Source organism: Molossus molossus, unplaced genomic scaffold (assembly GCF_014108415.1).
Source record: "Molossus molossus isolate mMolMol1 unplaced genomic scaffold, mMolMol1.p scaffold_m16_p_3, whole genome shotgun sequence".
NCBI lineage: Eukaryota > Metazoa > Chordata > Mammalia > Chiroptera > Molossidae > Molossus > Molossus molossus.
In genome coordinates this window covers 37,608,765-37,622,820 of record NW_023425366.1, presented here as the reverse complement: position 1 = coordinate 37,622,820, position 14,056 = coordinate 37,608,765, and the positions used below count along the sequence as shown (strand labels likewise).

Sequence of the window (14,056 nt, the reverse complement as noted above, 5' to 3'; positions counted from 1 at the left end):
ATCTAGGGGGTGCAGGTGGAGCCTGGATTAATGGGGTTGCTACAGCAAACGCAAGGATGGGACCCTAGGGCACAGAGGTGCTGGGGCTGACCTGCTGTGCCATGGAGGTGAAGTGCCAGAGGCCAGGGCCCCATCCTGCTCCCAGCCCACAGGGTCCCCACATGCAGGCAGGAACGAAAGGGAACGGCTCACCAGCTCAGGGGATGCCTCTCAATCACAGGTCCCATGAGGCCACAAAGAAGCAGTTCAGGAACAATACAACAGACAAATCTACAACCCCAATCAGTTAACCGCCCCTCTACCCACCAACAGGTGGCATGTGCACCCTGGGCAAAGCGTGGCTGAGTGAGACGCAGACAGGCGGCAGCTGCTGCGGGGAACGCGGGGTGTGGCCCCTATCCCAGAGAGAAGATGCACACAGTGGATGGGCTTGAATAGGGAGGCAGGCAGCTTCCTAAGGTCAGTCAGCTGGTCAGAGCAAAAGCCAAGGTTCAAGGAATAGCCAAGACAAGAAGAGGTGCCCTGAGGGGGAAGCCCCAGGCCCAGAGCCCAGTCCTCCTCCATGCACCTCAAGCCGTTGAACACTGGCCTGACCTGGAGACGATGCCTCTGATGCTGATAACCCAGCCAGGTCTGCTGCCCACGGCTTCAGACAGGTATTGTCAATAGCATAACTGGCAACTTGCAGCCATGCACAACTACCACCCAAACTGAGCCCTGCCAGCCTCTCCTCTCCGGCTTTCCTGAGGAGGGTGGCTCTGTCCCTCAGGCCCATTTTGGTCAGCAGATACACACTTCAGAGTCATATTTGCCACTCTCTTTCCTACCAAGTCCTGCTGGCTCCACCTCCAAAACAAATCCAGAATCTGAGACCCCTTCTTCTCCAGAGTGGAACAAGTCAGCTCCCACCCTGCTCTCCACACATGGCCAGACCTCGTCCCTCAGTGCTCAGAGTTCTGCATGGCTGCTGAGTCATCCTTCGACCCCAGGTCCCCTGCCTGACCTCTGCAGGACACACTGGCCTCTCAGCTCTCCCACCACACCAGGCACGGCAGTACCTCTGCAGGGTAGGCCCTGGCCCAAATGGCTGCAGGGCTGGCTCCAGAACCTTTGCTCACATACCCACCCTCTGGTCACACAGAAGGGCCCATGGTGGGCCCCCCACCCCCTCACCAGGTAAGAAGGAATTGAGCCAGTTTCCCCAACCCTTCCCCAAAACTGGGAGGGGTATTCCAGGGACAGGAGCTATGAATGAGGGCAGATTAGCTGCAGTCTGGGGGCAGGAGGACAGGGCTTATCTCTGGAACAAAGCATGCACTAGGGATCAGAAGTTGTGAGAGAAGCAGTTCCCGGGGCTGGGTCGGCACACTCCTCACATCCACCCTGGGAAGCTGGCCTTGGTCTCCTCCAAGCTCTTGCCACGAGGAACAGGCTGGAGAGGCAATGCACACATTGTATGGAAGGAGCTCCAAGGCAATGAGAGATAAACAGGAAAACCTTGTCCAGGGAATGAATTTCGTGTTTTATTATTACTTATTTTTTAAAAATAAGTAAAGCAAGCTGTTTTGGAGAACCCTGATTTAGAACAGACAGAATATTCTGAAACAGGGAAGCTGACACTCAGTGCCCCGGGCAGTTTGTGGTCCCCACACCTCAGCCTGTCCAGGCAGGAAGCGGTCCTCAGAGCCACACAGAAACATTCAAATCTACTGGGGCCACTTTCTCTTAATGCAGTGAGAAAAGAGAGATGTCTCATTTTATTTTTCTTTTTAAAGAAAAAACAACTCGAAAAAAGCACAGTGATCCTCAAAGGAGCCCCACCAGCCGGCACAATCAAGCACTTTCCTTAGAAAACCCCACCAGCCACAGAAGCCTGGAGCTGGGCCTGGAAAGAGCTTCAGAGGTTCAGCCCTGGATCCGACGTGGCACAAATGCTAACCCAGCAAACCCGCCCACGAGAAGTTTTCCTCTGTGCTTTCCCCCAGTCCCCACGACACTCTCGCTAGATATAAAACACTGCTGGTCCTAACCCCATGCTGTACGCAGCATGGAACAAACAGCAGTTTTCACATGGATTCTAATAGTAGAATACTGGAAGGCAAAAATGAAACAAAAAGCTGATATTTTGAACAGTGGAGGTCGGTTTTATCTTGTCACACACACGACTGCTCTTATGAAAAAGCTTCCTCTTTACAAAAATATAAGCATGAGCCCTGGCCGGTTTGGCTCAGCGGTTAGAGCGTCGGCCTGTGGTCCCGGAGAGACCCGGGTTCGGTTCCCGCTAGGGGCGCGTACTTCGGTTGCAGTTTGTCCCCGGCCCTGGTTGGTCGTGCGGGTGGCAGCCACTCGATGTGTCCCTTCACGTCGATGTTTCTCTCTCTCTCTCCCTCCCACTCTATCTGTACAAAAAATGGAAAAATGTCCTCGGGTGAGGATAAAAAAACAACAACAAAAAAACAAAAATATAAGCATGAAAGTACAAAAGAGCTGAGGTGTAAACATGGGGAGTGGAGTGGGAATGACTGTTGGGGGGCCAGGGAGTGCAGGTCACATCTGAGGGTCAGTTTCAGAGGGGACAACACATTGTTTATATTGGGTCCCTGGATTTTGTGACTTGCCCAAATTCATATGAACTCATTTGCCTTTTTCTTACTAACATGTGAATGTTGACTATCTTCCTGACCCTAGGTGTCACCTGTATTCCACTCTGAGGCTCCATGTCCACCTGTGTGCCCATTAGGATAACCTATGCCTCCTCAGGAAAACTCCCTCCAGCACCCATGCTTACTGCTACATATGTGCTATTTCTTCTTAGCTATCCCACTCAAATCTAAAATTAAACATAGCTTTTCTAAAAAAGCAATTTTTGTCTTTCAAACTCTCAGCCAACCTCAACATCCCTGCCATCCCACATCGTCGCTATTCAAGAGCTCTCGACTCAGATCTCAGCACTCACTGCCCAATCTGGAGGCTTCCGCAGTGTGAGTGTTGTCTGGTAACTCCCTCCGAGTTTACAACTCGGTCCTGCGGTCCAGTGTGAAAGCGATCTTCCTGGATGACCACACTGACCATTCTCAACTCACTACAAAGTGATGGTGGGCCTTGTGAGGCAGCAACAGACATCCACCCAGTTCTTCATGGGTCAGCACCTGTGGATCTAAGGTAACCCTCAACATGACACCCTATAACCAGACACCCCTGTAAGAAAACCCACCACCACCAGACAGTCCTTGCCTGCCTTCCCGTTAGCCAGTGCCCAAGGGGTCCAGCCAGAAGGCCAGAGCCTTCATGATGGCTGACCCTGCCTGTCTCAGGCCCATGTCTGGCTCCATCATCAACACTAACGGTTTCACAGGCCTCGTGTGCGCAGGTCTCTGGCAGCACCTGGAGGACAGCCTGAAGCAGAGGGCCCACAGTTCAGCCAGTGAAGGAAGCATGAAATAAGCCCCTCAGTCAGCAGTCAGCGCAGTGGGCAGCACGGGGCCTCCAGGCGAAGGGAGCAGACACTATGGCACTGGGACCCCAAGGTGGCCGGGCAGAGCACTCAGTTCACATTCAAGAGCTTTTTGGCCCTAGGTCATACATCAGCAGATGAGCAAAACAGCCTCCACATGAGGGCCAGGAAGGCGGGTCCTCAGGGACATCCGCAGCCACCTGCCATGTGGTCTCAGGTCTCCAGGGAAAACTACTGCCCCGACGCCAACCGCAGCGCTCACAGGTCAGAGGCTGGGCCCCAAGACAGAGGAGAAACAACACAAATGAGCAAACAATAGGTGTTCAGGTGAGGAGGGCACCTCTGGGGTGAGGTGGGGGTGGGGGGAAAATATCTTCTCTCCATGGGAGTTGAGAAAGATCCCTACAATGACTGATGGGATTCCAACAAAACTTGAAGAAGTGCAGTGGGGGGATGGGGGGAGGGTCCCACAGGGAGAAGGCTAGTGCCAAGGCTCTGGGCTGGAGGGTCAGGCCCGTGGGAGGGGCTGGTGGGGCCAGTGGTCCAGGCAGGCAGGGTGGGTAGGGGTAAAGTGCACAGGCAGGGTAACCACATGGGACACTGATGCTCCACCCCTGCTTCAGAATGATGGCATCCTGCATCCTGGGGGTTTCAAACGCTCTGTCTTCACTCTTTTTCCTATTCTTCAGTTTCTACAAAATCTCATCTCCCTGGGTTTTCAGGGCCCCTTGGCTGGAGCCCATAGTCTGTCCCTGTGGCCCTGGGATTTTGGATGTGAAATTCCACAGCAAACCAAAAGGCGGGTGGGGACCCTGGGTGGGGGCAGAAACACTGGAAATGTAAACTTCCTTGGCTGTACATTCCATTCTGGGATGACGCTCAGCTCCAAAGGCAGGAGCTATCTCTGCATCCCTACTTAGAGGCTGCAGGACCTACTCCCATGGCACCTCACCCGTGGGTAGGACACCCTGTAATTACATATCCATAGAACACAGAGCTCCACTTGCAGAAATGGACCCAGGAGGCTGTGAGTCCCACAGATGGTTGTAAAATCCCAGGACGAGAAAGGCTGGATGGGCAGCCCGGGGGGATGGGGCAGGGCCCCCACACAAGCAGCCTGGTGAGGGGCCAGGATGCAAGGGCCACTCTAGGAGGTGCTGGTTTATCCTTAAGAAAGTCCCTATAAGGAGATAAGTAACTCAGGAGGAAGTGAAGGACAGTGGGGAGGGGAGGGCACTGGCCAGGCACAAAGAAGACCCTGTCCTGGTCCACCAAAAAGTGATGTCCAGAAACGACATCAGGGTCAGAATACCAGTGGTCCCAACGTGGCACCTGGAGGGCCGGCCGGCAGAACTAGAGTGCTGCTATAAGCACCAGGGGTGGACATGTCCATTCATCCGACAAGGGCAAGAAGCCCCTGGATGTGTTCCCAGACAGAGCAGGTCCCTGTGCTCGGGGCTCACAGACCCAAGGGGCCTCAGGTGAGAAAGTGAGGCGAAGGCCCCAGTTCCTGCTCCTAAGTGCACCCCCCCCCCCTACATTCTAACTGTCTGAAGTCAGGTGTGTCCTCTCACAGACGGCAGAGACAGGGGTAGAGCGCAGCTTAAATGTGTCATGTTCCAGGGGTGCACCTGGCTCACAGGGGCAGAAAAGGTGGAAGGATGCAGACTACAACACTGTGGAGGCAGGGACAATGATGCTAAAGAATAAAGGCCCAGCCCGGTCCCGTTGGGCTCGGCTAGAGCGTTGGCCCACAGACCAATGAATCTTGGGTTTGATTCCAGTCAAAGGCACATACCTTGGTTGCGGTTCATCCCCGGCTCTGGTCGGGGTCGTGCGGGAGGCAACCAGTTGATGTGTCCCTTGCACATCCATGTTTCTCTCTCTCTCCCTCCCACTATGTCTGAAGATAAATGGAAAAATACCCTTGGGTGAGGATTAGAAAAAAAAAGAATAAAGGTCCACCTGCACAGAAGGCCTGAAGGATGCTCATACCACCCCCCTCCCCCAGTTCAGCTCAGCTCAGACTTGTGGCCGAAGAAAATCCCTTATCTCCAGGGGCCTTACTTTATGGTCTGAATAAAAGAATCTTGAAATTCGAGAATCTTGAAATCCAGCATTTCCAGCTGCTTCCATTTGTTGAGCAAATACTTGCACAGCCAGCAGAGCCAGGTGACAGCTTGTCCTAAATCTCCCACTGTGGGGGCCCCTCCCCAGAAGTCCTGGGCTCCCAGCAGTGGGGAGAACACCCCCAACTACAGGCAGCCCCCCACCTGGGCACCTACTACTCTACCCCACACTCAGATACAGAGAGTACCCCAGACTATCAGGGCTCTGCTCCCCCGCTTCGAGGAGCCTGTGGCTCACCAACACCAGTAACATTGGTCCTGGAACTGGTCCCTTGGTGCCAGTTGGCAGAGCAGGAGTGGAGAGGAGCCTGGGCAGTCTGTACCCTGGTCAGAGCACAGTGGGGAAGGAGAGAGGCCGCTGGTCTGACTGTTCCTTAGATGCAGGACAGGTTCAGCTCAGATGGAATGGAAGGTGTGAGGCAGGGTGGCCAGCTGGGGGTGGGGGAGTGTTCTGCCATTTGCTCTGTATGTGAGACAGTCATCCATCTCCCCTCCAGGGGGAGCCTGGGGGAATAAATGGGCTAAGATATAAGACCCTCATCCCAGGGCGGGCGTCAGGCCCACCAGAGAAGGAAAGTTCAGGGTACCTCCTCAGGCGGTCTCCCACTGGGGTGTGCCCTCCCAGAGCCCTGATGCCTGTTTGTCTAGCAGGGGGGGCAAGGTGCCCAGCTACTGCAGCATGGCTTCTGAGTGACCACTCTTTCAGGGACAAAATCCTGATTTTTTAAAAAGAGAAATATGGCTGACTATACTTTGCTCAGTACTAAGAAATTAAAGACATTGTTAAACAAAACTGTATGTACTTTCGTGTATATGTGTGTATATAATGTGTGTTACTTCTGTGTGTGTATATATATACATCCATATATATGCGTGTGTGTCTATATATATTTCTATGTATATATACTTCTGTGTATATGTGTATATATAATGTGTGTAAGAGTGTATATGTATATACTGTGTATATGTGTCTGTGTTTACATATACTTCTGTGTGTATATAGATGCTATATACTTCTGTGTATATGTGTGTATGAGTATATGTATATATTTCTGTGAATATGTGTGTATATTTACCTTTGTATATGTGTATACATAATGTGAATGTGTTATATATGTCTGTGTATATGTGTGTGAGTGTGTGGATACACAGAGTGGGGCAAAAGTAGGTTTACAGTAGTTCATATGGAAAAGTAATACAATAATTAAATAATAATACAAGAAAAACATTTCTGTGTTTTGTGTACTCACAACTGTAAACCTACAGTTTTGCCCCATCCTGTACTTTTGTGTATATGAGTATGTGTATATCCTTCTGTATATGTGTTTGTAAATGTGTATATGCTTCTGTGTATGTGTATATACACACACATATATAAAACATACACACGTTAAAAATCCACATTTCAGGACCAAAGAGTATAAAAACTGAAATAAAAGCCTTTTTCAACTTTGAATCTCCCTTCCCACCCTTACCTTTAGCCACAATTTAGTTTTATGTGTATATCCTTCCATAAATTAGAACTGGTGAGTTAGAACAGAAAGCCAGTTCCCTACTGGCTGGGCTCCCTGTGAGGTCAGGTCAGATGTCTGCATTAAGCAGCCTTCACCGCCTGGGACTTGGGCCCAACGATGTACCTGGGTCTGTCCCAAGTACACCTGACCCTTGACTGATCCTCCCCCTGCCCCCCAATCTGCATTGAGTGACCAGCACAAGGACACTAAGAATTTCCCTGGACCCCACTGGGCTACAAATGTGCCAACAGAGGCATCACCATCAGACTCTCAGGTGGTCAGAGGTGGCGAGGGACCCAATGCCTGGTGTCCGCTTGGAGTCTCAGCCTTCCAGGCATCCAGGGAGGGTGAGGCCTTCTCTGTCCTCCCATGTGACACATGCTCTTTTGGAAATTCTCCATCCCATGTTCCCCAGGGGTTTCTATCACCAGAAGATCCTCTAGAACACTACTTTGGACAGGGTTATCTCCCACTTATCCATTCCCTCATACCCCCAGCTGAGAGCTGGAGTCACAGGAGAGGCTGGATAAAGAGCTGCTCATTATGAAGTCTAAGGCATGGACTATACAGATACAAGGGGCAGCAGGATGGGCGTGGTGGGCAGGGCTGGGCTGGGCCCAAGAGTCTGGCAGTTTAGTGAAACAGGAGGGAAATGCCAGGCCTGGTCTGTGTGCATGGGGGTGGGGGACACTGAGGGCAGCAGGTAGGATATCAAGACCTGCTCCAGAATGGCCACACCTAACCCAGGATCCAGGTTGAGACTGACCAGGGCACCAGCTCCTTCCTTTTTCCTTTTCTTTCTTTCTTTTTAATAGAAACTCAGGCATCTGGATAAGGACTTGTAGAAAAAGACCACCCACTTTTGGGTAAATTCCAGAAAGGGCTGCCACCTGCAGGTATGGTGGGTGGGAGCCTCCCTGGACTCAACCCTCCTGATAATCCTCTCTCCGGATTAGACCAGGGGAGGGGTTCACTCCTTAGCCTCCTCCCTCCCAGGACTCAGTTCCAAGGAGTACAGGAAGCCAGTCTGCTTTTCAGGAAGTAAGTGCTCACTGACACTGGTACACAGAGTTCAGAAATGGGGAAACTTCAGATCTGGAGGTGGGTTGCACTCACAACCCATGGGTTCCAGTGGGATGTACCCAAAAACCCAGGTGATACAAAGCCGCTTCATGATTTCAGAAGCAACAAATGACCATGTGACTCTTCAATATTATATTAGTCATGGTTTTCAGAGCTTACTGTATTGTTTTCTGTCCAAAGAGATTCTTAAACTCCTTGCTAAATCTGTAGTTAAATGACAGATGAACTGGTCATTAATCCACAGACATGCAATGGCTCTTCCCTGGCAAATTCTAGCAAGTAAATGCAGGTCCCCTTACTAGGTTATCTTAGCCAGAATTTAGGTGAGTTTCTGAGCACTCTTGGTGTTTCAGTCATTGCTGAATCCATTTATTGATTGATTTGGGAGGCAGGCTTTCCTTGCCTGGATAGTCCAATTCATTCTGTGGAAACTTTACCCTAAAATACAGTAGATAAAGGTAAAAGGCTTGGCAGACAGAGCACTGCTTGATGAAAAACAAAATGTGTCTGCAGAGTAGGACTTTAAACTTGGAGAACACCAAGGAGCTACACACCCTCAGCCACACACTGCAGATATCTGAGCAGTAGCGATGACTTTGTTACAAATACATATGATTATTCTGACTATGCTCTCTGAAACATTGTGACAAGGTGTACACAAAGTGTCCTGCCCTTCCCTAGTGGCTAAAACATCCCACCTACCTGTTCTTTTTCTGAATGTCATCCAGATGCTGCCTGCCAACACCTAACACCAGGATCTGTAAGCTGTTTCAGGGAAGAACAGCTTGCAGGCACTGCTCCAAGCATCCACTTTACAACCCTGTGACCCTGGCGAAGGGGACCTGGGGATTTCTGACTCTGCTCTGACATCCTCTTTCTTCACTTGTTTATTCATTCAACAACTAGCTGAGTCTCTGCAGTGGACCCCACCCACCTGGGTAGTGAGCATATAGTTTGGGACAGGACAGACCTGTTTTGGGGGAGGGGGCTGCAAATGTGACAGGGATGTGGAGGTGGCCCTTCAGGAACCTCCAGGGAAGAGGGATCTTTTTCCTGGAAGTGTTATTCACCCAAGAAGGCGGAGCAGAGAGGCAGGGAGTGAGCAGGCAAGACAAAGAGGGAGAGCCCTGTAGCAGCTGGAGCCAAAGGTGACAAGCCTGAGTGGGGGTGGGACAGGGCCCAGAAGGGACCTTGGAAACCACCTGAAGGAGTCAGGGCTGGCTTGGTCCCCAGGGCATCTCGGAGGTTTCTAAGTTGCAGAGCAGTGAGAAGAGGAAGGCCCCCTGAACCTCGAGGGGGCAGGGGGAGGGGAGGGCAGGCCTGATGGTTGGGGGCCCATTCAGGAGCACAGAGGAAGTGACTATGTGTCCTAACCCCCTAGTATGCTGGGTACAGTACCTAGCAGGTGATGAGTACCAGGCTATAAATGAAAGAAGCAGACCACACAGTAGGCAGATACTGGTGTCTGGCTCTGGACACACACAGAGACAGGGACCAGGAGCCATCTGGAGTCAACCTTGCCCTTTCCTATCACCACAAGGGACACCACCCTCCCCATTCTCTTTTCAATCTCTGCCCAGTTTCTTCTATCATCCATGCCAACCAACCACCAAGAAGGCGTATCATCCATGCCAACCAACCACCAAGAAGGTGCTTTGAGAAAAGACAGGAGTTCTGGAAAATGACAGCTTTAGACGGACTTCAAGAACTTCCACTCTAACATTATTTCAGATGAATTACTTTACACATTAAAAAATTCTCAATGTCCCGCCCAAAAGTTTTGTCACAATTGGAAATATACTCCCCACCGACTGGACAAATACTTAAGTCCCAAATCTGTGCCTGCTTCTGTGTATAGTTTTCGGGTCAGAAGAAAAGCCATCCTGTGAGTGATCTTACAGAAATCCAAACACCATGCACAACCAGAGTGTGGAAATCCAACAGAGCCAGGGAGTCATTCCACCAGATCAGAAACCAGGAGAAAAGGAACAAGTGTGGAGGTCCTACTGCTTCCTGCAGCCGCTCATCCCTCAGGTAGGACCAGACAACCCCCACAAATAAAACCAGATGGAAGCACACTACACACTGTTCCCTCTTAAGCTGGAAAGGAAGTTGTATACAATTGATTCTGGTTATCGACTAACCCCCAAGGGAGCATCCCTTGCACACTCCCCAGAAAACAACTTGCAAACATAGAGGTGCAAATTCTCCTGCTGTTCATCTTCAGGGGACCCTATATAGCTTGTACTCCACTATCTCTGGCACTGACTCAAATGATCAACTAGGTCCCCACACACGAAGCTCATCAGACAAAGTCACATCCAGGGGAGTCCACTCCAGCACCGCGCTGGGCCTGCACATCGCGGGAGTGGACAACCGAACCAGGAACCAAGCTGCGCGGACCGAGCGGGGGCCGGGGTGGGGTGTGGGGGCGTAGGAATCAGAAAAAAAAGGGTACAGGACCAAGTACGAGGTACGGCGTACTGGGGAAGGGGATGAGGAGCCAGGTCTGGGGCACAGGCGGCGGGAAAGTAGGGAGAAGACCTGGGATGGGGTGAGGGCGGCAGGGATTCGGGATATGGGATGCGGGCCGCAGGGCAGTGTGGGGGTCGCGGGCCAATGGGGCCTGAGGGGCGGCAGCCGGGCTGGGCCGTGCCGGAGGACCCCTCCCCGAACCCCTTCTCTCAGCGCATCTCCGCCCCTCGGCACGGCCCAGGCAACGGGTGAGCGGGACAGCGGGCGGGCACCCACCTGGGCCTTCTGCAGGGTGCTGAGACGCAGCTCGTGCACGAAGGGGTTCCGCCCCGGGGGCGCTAGCCGCCGTGCGTCGCCGGCCCCCGCGCTGGAGGCGGGGGCATCTCGGGGACCGCGTCCCCGCAGCCTCATGGCCGCGCCGTCCTCTGCGAGGGGAGCCGGGAAGCCGGGCGAGCCGGGCGCGAAGCTGGACGCGAAGCTGGACGCGGAGCAGAGATGAGCGCAGAGCAGAGCGCGGGACGAGGATGCGCGGCGCCTGGAGCGGGCCGGTGTGCGGCCGCGCAGGCGCGGGAGGGGCGGCGGCGTGACGTGGGCTGGGGGCGCCGAAGAGGGCGGGGCAGGGCGGAGCTTCATCTCAAACCCCGCCCACCGCGGACCTGGAGCGGCAGTCCAATCCTGGCTCCCCTCCCTGCACCCCCAGATAGCTTTTGTAGGGCCTCGGGGGTCCGCTGGGGACGGTGGGAGAGGGCAGCGCAAGTCCCGAGGAGCGCGAGGAGTTCCTCCCATCTGGCCGGACCGCAAGGACCGCCGGCGGGCTCGGTCCCGGGAGAAGAGAAGGTCCGGTCCCCAGCGCGGTGTGGCCCGCCACGTCGCCCCATTCCGCGGCTCAGAGCGCGGCCGGGGTCGCGGTCCGTGGTTCCAGTACTGACCGACGCGGGGACCGGGTCAGGGCAGACACGCGCGCTCCCCTGGGCTGTGGTTGTGGAGGCCTATCCCCCTCCTGGGCTGGGTGCGAGACCGCCCCACCTGCTCAAATCTTGAGGCCCTGGAGGAGCAGGGCCTGGCCAGGCCGAACGCACTTGTCAGAGGCCACAGCATACCAGGTTCTATTAGGACGGCCAGACCCAGTTTCCTCTACTATTCTTCCCTCTGCCTTGTCCTCGCCCAGATGGGGTTACTGGTTCTCGCTCAGATGGGGTTTTGATGGAGATTCTCCTCTGCACTCTCCTTGGTCTGTGCCAATTCTAGCTGTTAGGATAGGCTTTATCCCAACATCCCAACACGTGTGTTCCACTCAGACCACGGGCCCACCCAGATGGTGGGACCAAGCAGAAGGCATCCACAGAGGCTTTGCTACCTGGGACCCAGTGGTTTGAATCAAATGATTCTCAATTCCTTAATTACTCTGGTTCATGGAATTACTCTCTGAGTGAAAAGGAGACATTTGGGAATCCCTAATTTATGGAACATTATTAACTAGAGCAGAAGTAAAGTAGCTCCATGTTCAAAATTTATAAATTTCAAAAGTTCACCTCAAACCTTTTGTAGTGAGACCAGCTAACTTTCTCCACACACCTCTCCTTGTGGCCCAGACAGTCAGGAGATGGAGGAGCAGGCATTAAGGTGGTGGGTGAGGAAGGATGACTCAGGCACAGTCCAGCAGCCCCTCTGTTCACACATAGGCATCTGACATTAGGGGAAGGAGCCCCAGCTCTTCCTGCGTGCTCTAGTGCTACAGGGAGGTCAAACGTCATTGGGGGCTTCTGTGATTTGTGAGGTTCCCCAGCCTCATCCCTTCCTGGGCAGTGGGTCAGGGAATGACTGGACCCTCTGATAACCCAGTGGAAACTCTCACCTCTAACATGGTGAAGTATCACCATGCTGGGCCCCTTCTGTGTTTTGATGAAGGGAGAGAATTGGGGCCAAAAGAGAGGCGAGTGGTTCCCCTGGCATCCTACACAGCAACACTAATAAGAAAGGGAAGACCAGGGCTGGATCCAACATGGCTTCAGAGCATTATGCTTGACCTGGGCAAGTGAGCTCTCCTTGAACCTTGCTTAGCACATCTCTGAAAGGCAGCTAGTGGCAGTATCGCCTTCCACTCTGTGCTGTGATGTCATGAAGGCCCTGGGGACTGTGGTGGGCATTATTTGCTGGTGGACACTGGCAGGCACTGTTTCCGTTGCCTCTGTGGCCATCAGCACTCTACTGATCTTCGGGGATTCAGTTGGTCATTGCTCTGATCTCACACTCAAGAGCCCGGCTGGGGAGGCTGATGGGGCAGTTTGAGAGGCTGGAAACAGTGAGGAGGAAGAGGGAGAAGAGAGAAAGGGGGAGGGTGCGCCACTTATTCACAACAAACAGAGCGGTGGTAGCCCGGGGAGGTCAACGAGGGCCAAAGGTCACCAGGAGAACTGGGTGGAGGAGTGGAGGACTCAGAAGGGTGAGTCCAGGAGTTGCCCCCTCAGGAGAACTGGCCCGAATAGAACTTAAAAACTGTCCAGTTGTGGTAGACAGCAGTGGAGACCACCCTGCAGTGAGCCATGTGGTGGACAGGGAGTGGGAATTCCGGGAGTCTCTTTCTGGAAAGCTGCCTGATGAAGGAGGAGGGAGGGAATAAGGAAGGGGTACAGATTGAGATGTGGGGGGTAGAGAGGAGGAGGGCAGATCCAGGACCTTTGCTGTAGGGAGGGTACTCTCAGGGCCTGTTAATAGGTGAAGGCAAAGAGCAGGCTTTGCAGGAGCAGTTAAAACCTACAGATGGGCCCATCTCAGTCCAGAGGATCCATGGTCAGGGGAAGGGATGGGCTGGGACCAGGGGTTGGGACCCCTTCCTGCTACAGCTGGAAAGGAGAGACAGCTAACAGGATGGGTTACCCACTGTGGACAAAGGTCCTTTGTGTGTGAGGAAGTCAGTTCTCTTTTGGGAGCTGAGTGACAGGTGGGGTTGTAGGGAGAATGGTGCAGGCTAGGAGGTTGGTTGGCTGGCACTGGTTGTTTACTATTAGGCTTCAATTTAAATACTGTGATGGAGTATTCTAGAAGTCCCGAAGGGTCCTGGAAGCGTGATTAGGATAAGTTGGTCTTGGATGTGGGGTTATAAGCAGTTTCTTTCAGAAGAGGGGGATAGACTTCAATTTATCTCTGAGACTTAGTTTCTCAGTTTTGGAAAAACCACCAGACAGGCTCTTTAACTACTAAGGCAAGTCCTCCATGGTTCTCCAGGAACCTTCTGGAATGCAGACACAGGGAGCACAGGAGCGTCCAGCCATGCTCAGACCAGACAGAGAGAACTGTTTCTCATCCTCCGGACGGACTGAGGACAGGTGCCTGCTGGTTCCTGCAGGGCTGGGGATTTGTGGTGTGTTTATTGGTTGAATTTTAGAGTTATTCACAGGAAA

At 52.9% G+C, this 14,056-nt stretch overlaps 1 protein-coding gene across 1 annotated transcript in view; it reads right to left on the bottom strand.

Moving 5' to 3' along the window:
- Positions 1-11,122, bottom strand: part of LPCAT1 (lysophosphatidylcholine acyltransferase 1) — a 47,143-nt gene extending 36,021 nt beyond the window's left edge. Inside the window, exon 1 of the mRNA XM_036280090.1 lies at positions 10,932-11,122. Coding sequence (XP_036135983.1) covers positions 10,932-11,066 — 135 coding nt within the window. The 5' untranslated portion in view covers positions 11,067-11,122. The remainder of the gene's footprint in view (positions 1-10,931) is intronic.
- Positions 11,123-14,056: the final 2,934 nt, after the last annotated feature.